Source organism: Oenanthe melanoleuca, chromosome 3, assembly GCF_029582105.1.
Source record: "Oenanthe melanoleuca isolate GR-GAL-2019-014 chromosome 3, OMel1.0, whole genome shotgun sequence".
In the NCBI taxonomy this organism is placed as follows: Eukaryota; Metazoa; Chordata; class Aves; order Passeriformes; family Muscicapidae; genus Oenanthe; species Oenanthe melanoleuca.
Window position 1 is genome coordinate 76,988,386 of NC_079336.1, and position 16,529 is coordinate 77,004,914.

The 16,529-nt window shown below is 34.6% G+C and overlaps 1 protein-coding gene across 2 annotated transcripts in view; it reads right to left on the reverse strand.

Moving 5' to 3' along the window:
* CNST (consortin, connexin sorting protein) overlaps nucleotides 1–16,529 on the reverse strand; it is a 46,516-nt gene that overhangs the window by 16,849 nt on the left and 13,138 nt on the right. For both annotated transcript variants that reach the window (XM_056486765.1, XM_056486766.1), the window contains 7 exons: nucleotides 15,275–15,709; nucleotides 8,771–8,976; nucleotides 5,898–5,928; nucleotides 3,310–3,396; nucleotides 2,747–2,861; nucleotides 332–353; nucleotides 62–158 (listed from right to left, as the gene is read on the reverse strand). In XM_056486765.1, coding sequence (XP_056342740.1) covers nucleotides 62–158; nucleotides 332–353; nucleotides 2,747–2,861; nucleotides 3,310–3,396; nucleotides 5,898–5,928; nucleotides 8,771–8,976; nucleotides 15,275–15,709 — 993 coding nt within the window. The remainder of the gene's footprint in view (nucleotides 1–61; nucleotides 159–331; nucleotides 354–2,746; nucleotides 2,862–3,309; nucleotides 3,397–5,897; nucleotides 5,929–8,770; nucleotides 8,977–15,274; nucleotides 15,710–16,529) is intronic.

The window sequence follows — 16,529 nt, forward strand, 5'->3', positions numbered from 1 at the left end:
ATATGCCATTGCAGTAATATTTAAAACAAATGTATGCACATGTACATACATACACACATACCTGATTTAAGAACAGTAGCTTCTCTTTCCTTTAAAGTTCTGGATTCCATTAACTGAGGTAAATGACTGCTTTCCCATATATTTTCTGCAGTTACTAGCTGTAAAATATGATAGTATTACCTGTAATTTTTGGAATTAAACAGGAATGCTGTGACTTTTTGAGACATTCAAACTTCAAAAAGCTTCTAAATTTGAAAGATTTTACCTAATATTTAAAATATATTTATTACAAATTTTTGACAAAGCAGAATTCAATTAAACAGCTGCTTACCTTATTTTTGGATGCCTGTGGCCTGCAGCAACAAAGGAAAAAAGAATAAATTAAACAAGCTAGTGACAACATTCTTCATAATAAATGTAAGTGAAATCTTAGAAACCTTTGCTCTGCTCTAAAATTAGCACTGAAATTTTCTTCCATTGTCAGCCTGCTAGCATAATTTCAAGCACACATCTGTACTTCCATGAACATCATCAGAAGACCAATTAGCCCTAACATTATTCCACCTAATTGAGAAAGCAGTCAGAAGAAAATTTACTGCAACATATCAAGCAACGTACATTCCTGTAAAAGATCATGCTCTGAAGAAACTCTACCAATTTTAAAGATCAAATAAGAACTTGATATCTACTACTATTTAAAATAGTGATCGCTATAAAAGAGACTGAGGAATTAAACACCCTCCCCAAAAAACATATTTGCCTCTCCACAGATGGGACATTTTCTGGATTTTCTAAGGTACAGCAGCTCCCACTGACTCTATTCAGATTCACAGGTGAATCAATGCTGCTCACAGCCAGTGTGGACTTTGCCAGCTGGATAGAGATTCATGCACAATGTGATTTATCACACACAATCTGTCTTACAGTCTTTCAGCAATGAAGATAAAATGTGGAGCATTTTACATAAAGCTACTGAAAAAAACAACTGGAGAGACAAGGGAAGAGTACTGATGTTCTTATTCTCTAACAAAAACTTCAAAAAGTTACATGGACTTTTAAATTGTACCATTTAAACTTCAAATAAGAGACACTCAAAACTATTTTTAGAGAGCAAACATGTCCAGTATGCAGCTGTAAACCCTGAGTATCAGAAAGTTACATTACATTCAATTACAAAAGCAAAATGCTCACTTTTCCAAGACCTGCATGCTATTCATTAAAAATTAAAGTGTAATTTTAATTAAAAAGTAAAATGAGTTTAAAGCTTAGGGAAAAAAACCCTATACAAAACAATAGAAGCAAATAAGCTTTTGCCTAGAGAGATTGACACAGCAATAATATTAAATACAGAGCACTGATCATGGCAAATGAACACAAGCTTTAATTTTTATCAAAGTGCAGGGTTTCTCAGAATAGGGAATGATATTTCAAAACTGAAAAGAAGGAGAAAGCAGTTATTCTCAACAAGGTGACAAGCCAGGTGACAACAGGGAGGTGCTGCTCGTTGCAGCATACAAATCCCAGCAGACCTGAGCCTCAGCCTTTCTGTGGCTTGCATGGTTGTGTGCAGGGAGCTGAGGCAGCTGCAGGGCTCAGTGCAACCCCTCAGCAGCTCCAGTGCTACACCTGCCCCCTCTTCTTCTGGGAATGCAGGAATGCCCTTCCAGGGCCTCCCTCCCAAAGGCATTCAGAGTACACATAAAAAAATCCCTGCATGGATTCTGGCAATCAGCCACGGTGTTTTCAAACGTTGATAGCCAAATAATACTCTTTATGAGCAACAGGAGCATTTTGGCTTTTGTTATATCCGGATTGACTAAGCCAATGTAAATGTACTAGAGAAAGTTCTCTCTCTCCATCTAATTGAGAGCATCTTGCCTGTCATAGGCAGGCCTTTGAATGTGGTTAGTTCCCTTATTGCTGTTGGCTGATCATTTTTCAGCAGCTCATATGATTTTTTTCCATCTGTGCCTTAAAATCGATGTCTGGACAGCAGGAAATTCACCCATGAAAGAACAGATCTCCTCCTTCCTGACAGGTACAATCCCATACGTGTTAGTACCCAGAAAAGCACCCTAGGCACTGCCCACAAGTTTGTTATACTGGGACACACTGATTCAGGAGGCTGATGGATCAGGCAAAGCTGCCATGAACTGAGATTTCACTGCTCAGAATACTGTCATGCTAGGAAAGTACAGAATCACTGCTTCAAGTAAATGCAACCTATATTAAATCAATAGAAATCAGTAAGATCTACTTTAAGCATTAAGAATTGTCCTAAAATGCAGAAATTTGGGAATAAAATCCTATAGGGTAGGTATGGGTGCTGAGGTCTGGCATGATGGACACTTGCATTTTGAAACAATGATTAAACCAGTAAGTATTAAACACAAACACCATCATTAGTTCTACAGTCCCTCTCTTCCTGAATTCACACTATTCAGTTTTCCCTTTGGTTGAAATAATAAAACTCAAAAATTCAGTTCTGGAAAACTGATGATTTGCTAAAATGAGTTCAGATTTAGTCTTTACACATTCCTCAAACAATATTAAAACAACGTGAAAACTGATGGTAAAAATATTTTAGTTACATATCAGAAAGAACCAGCACTTTATAACCAAATTCAAGTCAATGATGCAACTTTTATTTTGACACTGATTATTTTAAAACACCCATGGATGGCAAGGAGACAACACCTGCAGTAACATATTAGTTTGAGGAGTAATAATACTTTTTTATACTTACTGCTGATGTGAGGTGCAAACTCTAGTAAGCTTTTCCAGTTCTTGGCCACTCAGTTCTTTATCTGAATTCCTCAGTGTTGTAACTGGACTGGGAACTGCTGTTTTCCATTTTCTTTCTAAATTAAATCAAAATAATTTTTACTCAAGATACTATAAAAGTAGTTTAAAATTTAAAAAAATAGGTTAAACTAATTAATGGAAAAATATTGTCAACTTTTCTGTGTATGTTCTACAGTCTCGTTTGAGACTATGGAGAACAGCATCCTATTCTTTTATTTTCATCACATCACACTTACCAACCATAGCCCAAAAATAAGCTTGGAAGAATTGTGGATCAAAGTCCTGATTAACAGAATAAATAATTACAAACTATCAGCATCTTTATAATTAAACGTGTGCAAACAAATTCAAAGCAGGAATACTCTTCTTGTAACAATCTCAGAGAAATTCTGATATAAATGCTGCTTTTGCTATGTAACTTTTTTAGCCTGGAAATGTAACTCTATTACTTAGAAATACAAACTAAAGCTTTTCTTCTACCATATTAGTTTAGCTGGTACTCACCCCACTGTTCCTGTATGGAAGAAAGATTTGCAAGCAGCTGCTCATGATAAAGTCGTTCAAGCTGAATGAACTTCATGGCCTTCTCATCTTAATGGAAGGTTAAAGGCAAATGCACATATGTGGACATGGTATGACTTACTTATAATTGCCATTATATTTGAAAGGGAAGTAATTATACACTTGAAATCTGAAATAAGTGAATGAAAATTAATAATGTCTAAAATCCCGATTTCCGTGCAAGAAAGAAAAAAAAATAGCAGACATGAAAATGGCAGGAAAGAAGTAAAATAAGTTGAGAAACATTAAAAAAATGAAAATCCTGCTCTTTTCAGCAGCCTCTTCCCATGTGCCTGAAGCACAACAAGATTTTTCTGGAAAAGAAATTACTGAAATGTTATTATGCTGATAACTTTACCAAAAAAGTGAAATCTCTGGGAAATGAAAAACAAAACAATGACACAAATACCAGCACCTATCTCTCAAGAAATACAAATATATGCCAATGAGCATGACTAACTGAAAATATGGGTCCTTTCTCCTGACCAGCTGGAGACAGTAGTAAAACAATTGATCCAGCTTCAACTTTTGATAAATACCTGCCCCATTTTCAATCATTGTATGCAACACTGACTGCTGAGTTTACCTTTTGTCTTTCTGAAGATTCTGCTCACTTTTCTTCTATATGAAGAACTCTTTCCCCCTGCTTAGGGTTATCAATATATTAACAAAGTATACTGATAATCACATATTTTACAATAGTCAGGATAATTCTAATTCCACCAAGACTTAATTATTAGTTGTGCTGTTTAAAGCTGTTTAATCAGCTATTTGAAATGTTATTTTACAATACAATGAGGATGCAAGTACAGTAGATGAGGCTCTCAGTAATACAGAAAAACCACTTTCCATTATTCATGCTAATTAAAACACTGGAGTAATTATTACAAAAACACAACCAATACTTGTTATTCTGGTTAGCCTCATGCAACAGCATGGCTTATGAACAATATTAATGGAAAGAATATTCTCTGTCTTCAGGAAATCTGTTATTAGAAAGAGAATTACAGATCACAGAGAGAGCCTTAGAGGATCACAGCAATAAACCCTGAATTATTGTTATTATGAGGTTGCACACTGGATGAATTAAAATGTCTGTCATGGATAATTAATACAGTGCAACATGATCAAGTAAGTTCTTTATTAACCTCAGGAAACTGATGGCTGGAGGTACAGTGGAGATATCCTTCATAAATATGTATTATATAGTGGTGTTGAATTCCACACATCAGGTGTACATTGCATTAAAAATATTTCCTTTGATCAGCTTTAAATAGAGCGCCTTTCAATTAAAGAACTTAGATGAAAGTGGAACTGTTTCTACCATGTCATTTATATTTTAAATTTATTGTATTTCCTCCTGCATCATAATTTACTACAGATTTTTCCATGCCTTTCATTTATGCTGTGAAATTCACATTTTCTGAAGGACTGAATTAGGATGACCAAAACAAAAGTGCAGTCTTCTAAAGCAGTGATGGATATTTTATTTTATATGTTGCTTTTATAATATTGCAACTGTTAGCTCTCTGGTTTTATCAACAGGCTACTATAATTTGTCCAGGTTTCTTATGCCTTGTTACTTAGCCTGCTAAACAATTGCCTATTGCTGTGTTTTGTCAGTACAAATAACATAATAAAGAAATAATCTGTATGCATAAATTCTGTAATATATGATGCATCTTAGTGAATCACATACACCTTAAGGGCTTACCACTGGCCTCTTCTTTTCATGATCTGATCATTTTTCCTTTAAGGCAAAGAGGAAATCCCAGTCCACCTTTTCTAAAATTCTAACTCAGCTTTGAGGTTTAATATTATTATTCTCTCACACAATTACTGAAATATATCAGAGTAATTATCAGCAGTTCAACTACTACATTTTTTTTACCAAACTTACTTGCATTATCTAGGAACAAATCAAAATAAACTGGACTATTAAACTGTTCCCAGAAGCAATTACCCATATTTTCCTACAATAATTTCTCAGACTATATTGATATGATTTTGACTAGTTAGCATTCATCAAACATCATTTTGCTATATTGTTTGCAGGTTGCTGATCTCCATGTGTTTGTTATTTTTATTCCAATCTAGACATTTTTAGTACATATTCTAATCAACTGTTGTGACAATTTTGTCATTACTATAAGTACCCTATTTGATGTAATACATATCCTAACTCTAAATTGGACACTTTCCTGGTTACTAATATTTAGAATAGAAGTTCTGATAAAAAAGAAGTTATTTGAAAACGTTTTCTTACTTCCTTGCTTATGTCCAGCTACTAATGATTGCATCAGTACAGCTGTTGGAAGTGAATTTATCCCCTAACTCACAGTCCAAATGCTCCTTGTTTGATTAAGGAGGATTTGCTACTATATTGTGCATTCACTCATGGGTAAATTATGGTTGTTCACTTCTAACCCTGACCCACAAGATGTGAGTTAACACAAAGCAGATTACTTTTATGTTTTATCATACCATATTATTTTAATACTGCACAACAATTTCTGCAAGTAAAAGGATACATTCCTCCTCTTGAAAATAGGTCTCAGCTATCTGCAAAAGTGAAAAAAAAAATTAAGAATCTATGATTGTCACGACGGTGGTAAGGACAAAATGTAATCTTTTTATCATAGTTCTAAATATCTGGTTTGCAGGTTCCTATTTAGTGTAGGTAAAATATGAAAGTTCAGACAAAATACATGTATTCCCATTCTAGAAAAAATGTTTCAAAAGACTATCAAACACCAAAGAAATATTAAGTCCTCTCACACAAAACAGACTTACCCAAATCTTATAGTGTTTTATGTTGCTACAACAATAAAAATTATTTCAGAAACATTTTTAGTTCTCTTAAAAGAAAGCTTTAAAGTGGCCTATAAGAGAAGTACTATTTCTACTGATAGAAGTTCAAAAGTTTGAATTCTGTGCCTGACCAATGTTTCCTTAGGTTTGATCAAACTGAAATCATTACTGCACTCTCCTGAGCATTACACTGCAACGTGTTAAAACAGAAATGGTTTCCTGACTGATGAGAAAAGAACAGTCTTTTGTCTCCCTGAAGACAAAAAATATTTGAGAATTGCAACAATAACTTATTTGTGCTTGTTACAAAACTGTGCAGGCTTTCCTAGGAAGCTGAGGAATACTGACATCTTTGTTTGTAAATGCAATGAAATACAAAAAAATATAAACTTTAGAAGTATTCCATAGAGCTCTACACTACCAGTGACCTTTACAAGCAGCAACTAATCAGTCCTCAGGGACAGTGAATTTTGGCAGCCTTCCTATTTGCCATGTGTGGTGGTGCAAGGCCAGAGCTTGCAAAATGTGTCCAGGACCTGCAGGTACCCTGACACCAGAACATTCAGGTTGAGGCACCTCATAAAGATTCCCCAATGACTTCTGTGGGAGCACTCAAAAATTCAGTCTCAAAATCTTTTGGACATATAGATTTAAGTAGTCATAATATGAAGGACTCAAAAAAGACAGCAACTTGATAGAGCAGTCTAGATTACAAATTGTATTTCCTGGCTCTCTGCCTTACTACTAACCACTAGACCATTCTGAGCCCAGTACCTTTGAAAGAGAACAGGTAAGTGACTTCTAATGTTCTTTATCTGCACATTTTGTATGCTGTCCACAACAGCCTGTAAGAATTTTTGGAGCTGTCAAAGCTCTACCTATGTTTTATATAAAAATACCTCTTAGATTCTGTAACAAGTCCTAAACAAATCAAATGAATCCCATTCAAGACAGGAAAAAAAATTACATCCTATTTTAATTAGAAGTTGACTCTTAGCCCCTATTATCCAACAGCCTTTACATATTCAATACAGGCTTCCCACAAACACCATGGATTTTAACACTCCAGAATATCTGACACAGCTCTTGATTTTACACTGAATTCTGGCATAGAGAATAGAAAAATAACGTGATAGAAGAGTATTTGCTAGACTTGGTTTAATGCTACTGTCAGGCTGTATTAGCAATCTGAAAAAAAGAGGACTGAAGATGACAGGTTAATTCAATAGAAAGAGAAAAAAATTCGTAATAGACTCACTTTACAGGAAGGCTATGCTTAAAATCACTCCCCCTCCTGTCCTCTATTAAAAAAACAGGTTATGAGCCTTGTAAGTTCCATTAGCTTTCTTTCAAACACTCCACTCAAAATGCTTTGCATTCAAAACAGTGTTTGAATACATATTTCAATCTGAATATGCTGGTTTTTTTCTCAGTTCTGTCACAGATACCATATGACTTTCAAAAAGATCTTGCCCTTAGGGTTTGGCTTCCTCATCTAAAAAACAGCAGATTTCACCTCCATCATGTGTAATTGATGTTTGTAGAGCTTTTAAAGTTTTTGTCCTAACTTGTTTTCCAAAAATTACCTTTATACTGACTCATGAAAAACCACCAAGTTTGATGAGGCTAAAAGTACAAATTGTTAACCTTAAAGCTAAGCTTCTTGTAAGTTAAGGAACAGTATCAAATATCTTCACTCAAACATGGATTAGAAACCATAATTTAAAATTCTGTGTCAAATATGCATATATATAATATGCAATCCTAAAGAGAAACCTATTTCTCCCATATAATTGCTTACTTGTATCAAAGAGGATGAATGCAGGAATGTCATTGCAGTTTAGAAATTTAAAATATCTTCCAAAATAAAGGCAACGCAGATAAGTCAAATCAGACATATAGTATCTACATATGGCCCATATTAGACATCACAGCCAAACAAAAGGTCTTCTAGTCTGATGTTAGTCTGATACTGCTGAACTGGAAATTAATACAAGTTCTAGCCATATTTTCATTCTGCATCATAATCTCCAGAAAAATAAAGCAACCTACTGGCCACTTTGTAAGAAAGATTAATTTTCAAAACACAGTATTTCCTTTGGTCTTGCAAATATGGCAACTGTGCTTATAAAAAGGTATACACTAAGAAACCTTGAATCCTAATATTCGTGCATAACATTTATGCTAGAAAGACATCTGTAGTAGTAAAAACAATTCCAGATTTAAAATTTTATTCAGGTATCTGCTGTCCTGTAACTTACCAGTGTCTTACAAACCTTATTCAAGGTATATAAAAGAGTGATTTTTCTAAATCTTCCTGCCAAACTAATTTTACCATTTGAGGAATTAGAAACCCATCCTTAAGAGTTTCCTTTAACTACAGAATATACTTACAAGGCAATTTATAATTTAACAAATATTAGAAGATCTCAGAGGAGATATTTGCCTTGACCATCTGTTATGCATCAAAATATCCTGTCCAGATATGAGTATTGGCATAAATTGCTTTTATACATATTTTTTCCTAATGAAAAAAAAAAGGTCTCAAATAAAAATAAAACTGGGTGCAACATCCCAAAATCATAGAAAGTACCTGATGGAGACACAGGGGCAGTATCTTTGAATCCATCTGCTCAACCTCTTCACGGAGCAAAGAGAAAAGAGACTGCAGTGTTTGGTTTTGGTCTTTTGGAGAAAAGTTTTCCTTTGCTTCAACAGTACCTTCAGCCTGCACAAAATCTGAATCTGTAATAAGAGTATTTTCCTCCTGGATTGCTGTGGTTCCCACTGTAGAAATGCCTTTAAAAAGGACAAGGACTCAGGTTAGGATTAAAAAAATATATATTGAGGTTTTTTTTTTTAGGAAATTTCAGTGTGAACATTATGAATAAAAACTTAGCATGTTAAATAACATCACTGCTAAACTAAATACTGGTACTGTCAAAATTAGTCGTGACAAGTCTGTCTCACTGTCAGCTCACCTACCTGTCAGAACCCAGTAACATACATCAGATATACTTGTACACTTCTAACTGGGACGCTGTTTGCACTTATGGGAAAAAAAAAAACTCAGAACACTTAGAAAGTGTTACACAGTAAGAGACCAGGATGACCTAAAAGTGCTTGGAGTGCAGTTCTTCTCAAAAACGGGCAAACAGTAGGTGGGCTCTCAGTTTGTCTCTTTGCTCCTGCCAAGGACCTCACAGAATAAGGTGTCCTGGGGATTGACAGACACAAGAAAGGAAGGACAATTCAACAGGTTCCTCTTTTTCAGATGGTAACACAGTGGCTTCTCACAGAGACAGCAGGATCTTAAAGGACAGAAAGAAGCAGATGATGCCAGTGTGGGATTCTATGGTAGGAGAGAGATGTCTAAGGGGTCTGTCCTGCTGGGTGAAAAGGAAGACCCCTCTACATAGTTGGATAGTTTGTTTGAGCATCCAGAGAAAGAAGCAGTAGTGCTGATCTGTGTTGGTAATAATGACACAAGGCTGTGTAAACTGAATTTAGATCCCAGAACCTCTTGCTAGACAGAAAACTGGATTCTCCATGGTACATTTCTGGACAGTTCACTGTTGCCTGTCCCCAGTTTTATAAAAGTCAGAAAAAGTCAGGCACTCAGGTGGAGATATGAAGTATAATGTAAAGCATAACATTATAAGAATATTACAGGAAAAAAACTTTCTGGGGGCAAATCCCACATTTTATTGTTAGAAATGCAAAACTTGTTATGTGTTTTGATCATGAATACAATAGCTATGAGAAAACATTATATGAGATTAAGAAAGAAGTGTAGAGTAGTAGCAGTGACAGCAGTAGTGGGAGAAATCAACTACCCATATACTGACTGCATCAGTTTCTCACAAAGATCAGAGAATAAAAACAATAAATTACAGCTTCCTGTAAAACACAGTCTTAGGAGCAACCAGCAACTATAGCTGATTCCAACAGTTAATAAACTTCTTTTTATTTCTCCATAAAACATTGAACTTGACACACTTGCATAAGACTGAACTAAAAAAAAATTCCCAAAATTATTTAAAACAATTTAGAGAATTTGGCCAGAGAAATGTGCACAAGAAACTTTTAATAAACTCAAATTATTATGAGTATTTTTCCTCAGCTACAACTATTTTCTGAAATCATGTTATCATCTGGAAGATGGACAGCTGAGGGCACTGTTTCAAGTATCTTTGTGTCCTCAGCTTGGGCACTTGGTTTCAGACCCCTTTATTTTGTTGCCACTCAAATCAAATAATGATAACTCAGGTTTATAATTTAGACCTAAGAAAGGCATTAGCTTGTCCACGGAGGGCTCCATTTTACTTCTGATTATTTTAAACTCTCTATTTAGTAAACTATCCAGGTTAGGAGTACTAATAATCTCTGTGGGTGGCTATTTTCACAGGGCTTACTGCCAGAAAAAATATGGGTGTAACTCAACATTGCTGCTTCAAAACTAATGCACATCTCTGATTTTCTGGTATTTATTTGGGCTTCCTGTGGGCCAAAAGCAACAAGAGACATAGTTGGATGCAAGATACAAACCAGGAAATACTTCTAGAGATGGAATTAAGGCTGTCTTTAAAAATACAGCTTCCTGTTTAGCACATTATCACAAAGCCAGAAAAGAGGGTCCTCATGTTCTGGCAAACCTTTTCTCTCAGAAAAACAAAGAAACCAAACGTCACTTCAAGCTGCACTTTCTTAAGCAGTTAATAATCACCTGTCATATCAAAACATGAACATTGACTGCAACATGCTCAATAGCATGAAAAACCTTAATTTTAATGTTTTTGTGATACTGTTGCTAACACACAGTTTATAAACTGCATTATTATTTGTACATAATACAAGCTGTCACTTGGAATCAAATTCTACCCTCAAATTCTTCTCTGATTTTGAAAGTGAGGCCTTACAGTTATGTGGGTTAATTCTAACTTGTTTGATTTTCAAAACATGACAATATTTGTGCCTTAATAAACCCAAAACAAAACTTTTATTGTAACACTTAGTAACACTATTTCATCACAAAGATGTGATGGCCTAAGATCCCTATTTTTTTTCTTTTTTCCCTGTTCTTGAAAACAGCACACTACTTTTTCCAGGAAGCAATCATCTTACTGTCCAAAGCAGATAAACTTAATTTTTTTTCACTAGATATCGGTATCTTACATACACTTCTGGTTTTTTAATAAGAAAGGACTAAGTTATCCCCTTTATAAAGTACTGATATTTACTCCACCCCAGAATGGAACCAAAGCCTCCATGAAAATCTACGTGAAAAGACACAGAAGACATCAGTGATTAGAACACTCAGCAGATCCTAAGCAAAGAGCAAACTTTCAATTTCCCCAACAGTTCACAGAAGCAGCCCCATGTTTGCCTAACAAAAATCACTTTTTTTGAATAAAAACTCAACATTTTTCAGTATGTCTCAGGTTTTTCTTTGTCAGTACTGCAAGTATATGAAATTAAGATGCACTTTGTAATCTGCCTGAGAATGAATCCAAGGTGCAACTATGAGGGATTTGCTACCAAAATAAAATCATGGATGTTGCCCTCAGTTTTTTATGTGAAATTGCATTTTCATATTCAGTAGCACTAGCTTAAGTCACCAGTAACAGAAGTTTCTAGTACAGAAAACATATGGCAATCTCTTTTTTTAAACATTCTTTGGTACCCAATACAGAAAGCTGTTTCAGACTGATTCATTCAAGAACTACTGAGGAGAAAACAAAAAAGACCATCAAGTAGTTAAAAACTATTCATTTTTAAGAGAAGAGATTTTGAGACAAAATTGTTGGTGGTAAAGATATAACTTTAACTGAGCAAGCCCAGAATCTTTTTTAGTTTGGCACAGAAGCCTAAATAAAATAGCATTACTTGAATTTTAATGTAATTTGACTATCTTATATAGTTATATTTATTTGCTTCAACACCAGTTCCACCCCAAACACTTTCTTCCTTCTTCCACCTTCAAGCTGCTTTAAGAAATAAGTGGAATAATTTACAGAAAAAGCAGAATGTATGTTGCAGAATTTAACCTGGGGAAAAAAGATTGAGTACAGGTTACCATGCTATACTATATTAAGGAATGCCTTTTGAAAAAAGGTGAACCTGTTTTCAGAGAACATGGACAATTTGAAGTCCATATTTACAAAAATACACTGAAACACATTAAACTTGATGAATCACTATCTCTAGCACACTAAAGTTAGTACAACTCTTTACAAAGTGATGAAAAATCACCAAAGTTTAAATTCTGCAATTAAAATGTACATCAATTCTTTGGTCACCAGTCTTCCCTAACCATATTTGAATAAGCATTCAAAACTGTGATGAGTATACAAAAAGAATGTGAGAAAAAATTGGGATCCAGAAGCTATAGACTCATCAATCCACTCTCAATCTCCCACAGCATTAAGAGAGCTAAAAGGAGGTGCTTCTTCAAACAATAAATAGATTAAATCCTGGAATCCTTACTCCAGGACACTGAAATGGATGCAATAAACAAGTCAAGTGACAAATTCACTGAGATTACTGCAGATGGGGGGCAGAACAAGGCAGTTTGCCTTGTCCTTGTACTCTCACCTACAAATCCTCTGTTGGCCTCTGTCAGGGGAAGAATATTGAACCAGAAGGATCTTCAATCAGATACAGTGACTGTTAATCTTGCATTCCAGTCTACTGATAGGAGAAGCTAGGATAATCTTAGCTTCAACACATCTCAAGCATGTACAGACAGATAATAATCCAATTTATAACTGTTCATTCTTCACAAACAACTATTTAGAGGGTTTCAAACACATTACCAGTGTGAGTACTTGTTCTCTCTTCTAAAGTAAAACATGTTGAGAGCGAAAGATTGGCTTCTCTAATGATCCCCAATATTCTGCTGAGCAAGTCACAAGTAAACAAAAATGACTAAAATGTAGTTTTCCATATTCCACTTTAGTGCTTTAGTCACTATCAAGAAGAGGAATATGAACAATGTTCTTTTTAAAGTCAAACATCATCTTTTCTAGAATGGCAACATTTAACAGCAATTCTAACAGATGTGCCTATAGGGCAAAAAGATCCATAAATCTCTTCCTTAGTTATGAGTCAAAGTAACTCATCCATGATTTTTCAACAGTTTGAAATATTCTTTTATAAAAATCTCAACAATACATGCCATGCCATTATTTAGTTTGATATTTCAGCTTGCTTGTATGGTGCTCTGCTGTCACCCTCTCAGGAATCTTCCACTCTAGTTTGCTTATTCTCTCCTTTAACTCTGAGTTGGTATGAAGAGAAGAAAGCTTGTTTGGACCTTTATGTAAAGGGTGTACTGAGATATTCAGAAATCATTTAAAATAGCTGGTTCTGGAAATTAAATGGAAGATTGCCACTAAAATAATGACATTTGCAACATCAAGAAATTGTGACACAGTCAACTGCATTTTGTGAAAACAGAAGAAACATCACGAGAGTATCGAAAAAATGACTAAATGTATATTAGCCCATAAACAATGGGAGATATAATGTAATTTTATATTTTGATCTTACTCTCTAACAATAAAGATTCTTTACTAATAAAGTAACAAGCTTATTCATAAGAATTCAACAAAACTCTAAAGAGTTTTGCAAAAAGGATTTCCTTTTGTGTGGTTTTCTACACTGCCAGGCTTTTCCATGAAATTTTCTATATTTTCAGGATTCTACTTTTTGTCTTAAAACTTCAGTCTACTGTGGACATCTTGTTTTGTGGTTCTTCTGCATCAGTTCATTCAATTTATCAACAAGAATAGCAATGGAGAAAGAATATGAGCCAAGTTTAACTTCCAGTGTTTAGATGAGTTTTTTCCTTTTCTTCCTTTTATTGTGCTTCAGATACATATGTGTTGACATAGGTATAACTTCTCATCAGCTTGTCTTTTGTTATTCCTATCTATAGATGACTGGTTCTGAATTACTTCTGACCATCTAACTTTAATTATTTTGTTCTGTTATTAAAACTTAAATCTGCAAATGAAATACTTCTACTTACTAAGTGCTGAAGAAAGTTATTGAGAAATTATTCTCCCTGACAGATTTCATAACGTTCTTATGTCTACTAGAAAATATAATTTTTCTTTTCAGATTTTGCCTATTTGTACAAGATATGGAATGCAAAGCCTCCTTTCTTTCCTGTCTTAACCTATTCTATAATCCCTTAAAATAATAATCAGTTTTCTGATTAGGTCACAGAAGACCTGCCATTTATGAGGAAAATTGTATTTAAAAATTATTTAGTTTAAAATGCATGGAAAAAAGCACACATGAATCAGCTGTTCTTTCAAAGAAACCTATGAATGAAACATACTGATTTTAATTAACATATACAGCACTATGACACATAAGCTTTAGGATGTATGGCAAAAACCTAATATAACACATTATGTTACACTAAATCCTACTCCTTCAAAAAGGGAAGAAGGATTTCAACTAAGAACATGCAATAAACATTACATTTTCCTTATCCAATTCACATCCAAAATATCAAAAGAAAAAGTAACATCAAAAATTAGTAGGAACACATTTTTTAACAGTTTGTTACCCAAAACACGCAACATAGGCATATCTGGTAAGCTTTGAAAAATCTAAGTAAATTTTACAACAGCAGGGCAAGATTAATCTACTTGGTACTCATAATGAGATTTCAAATCTTGACATGGGATTAAGACACCAAAGCCTTGCACTCAACCATGATGTTCAAAATAAGCAAAGCCACAATGCCAGAATTTCTGTCTATTTTGATTTGGATGCCAGCCCAGTTCCCCTACTGACACTGCACGTCCCACCACTCCTCTTTACTTGATGTGTTACATTTGCTACATAGCCACTGTTTAAATACAGAAGGTGAAAAAATGTAGAGTTGTATCTGATTGAAGACTAACAGCAGTTCTGGGGGGAAGAAAAAAAAAGGTAAAACAAACCAAAAACCACCAAACCTTTAGTGAAATGCTAAAAATAATCAATACAACAATTAAAATATATTTCTTATTAGCTCACAGATTTAAACTACAGTGTTACTTCTGAAGTAAACAGAACAAAATTTTTTTTAATTAAGTACCTTTAGATTTTTTACTAGAGCTTCTTTTGCTTCTTGGACTTCTTCTTCCAGCTGGCTGTTTTTCAGTAGTAGGCTTTTCCTCCAGCTGAGGGTCCATATGGACATTTACAGATCTCTCAGTCTCACTTTCCTTACAGCTTGGGATCCAGACTCCACTGTCCATATTCTCATTATTATTGATGTTATCCTGTTCACCTCTATCCTGTCGTCCCATAGCAATGCTGCTACTGGTCAGAACTTCATTCCCATCACTGTCAAGCTGGTTTTCATTTTCATCAGCTGAAGGAATCAAATGAGATGCCAAACTTTCTACCCTATAGTTAGCAGGAAGACTGTCCTTTGAGTCTATTTGCAGATCCTTTGGTGGAAAGTCTCTGTCATCCATTAGAGCGTTACTTGTTGAACCACTTAATCTCCCTCCAGTTATTTTTAGACCTAAAATATAAAATGGAATGAAGCATTTATGATATGTATATTATAATAGATAAATTATGCCAGCCAATGAAGATACACATTAGCCAAGTGATGCAGCTTAAAAGCAGGGGGAATTTCTTTCATTCACTGACCCATTTAAAGTCTTAATGTGGTGAATATTTACAGTAAAAAAACTATAAAGTCATTTTTTTGTCCAATTATAACTGTTTCACTTACCTGAGCAAAAGCACAGCTGTTCTTTACAGCAGTGCTGCTGTTGTTAAAGCTGAAGTAATGAGAAAAACAAAAAGATAAACAGAAGCTACCTTATTGTCCCCCTCCCCCCACCTTTAAATCCATGACTAAAACAAAAGCATACTTGCCACATAAGATCATAGCTTGTGTGAAATAAAATAAACCAGGAGGGAATAAAAGTAGAACAACTTTTAATTCTGTCAGTAATGGTATCAGATCAAACTTGCAAATAGATTAACTGTGTTATCAGAATTAGGTGGAAGAGGAACCTGTTTATTGCCTCAATTGTCACATTATTTTCAAGAAAACATTCAACATGTCTTCAGTATACACAGTAGCAGATGGTTTGCTGATAAAAAACCCAAACCCCCACCTACTCTCAGCAGGAGTCAATTTTCCCTTTTTGTGAAGATGCAACTCCAATCAATGCTGCAATTAGACACGTTCACAGGAACAAAAAAGAGTAATTTATGAGAAGATCTACAGGACCATTGTTGTATCAGTTCCTATCATTAGCCTTTAGAAGCATGGCAATACTGCTGTTTAATTTAGGAACCTGAAATACACCTGAAATACAGCTCCATTA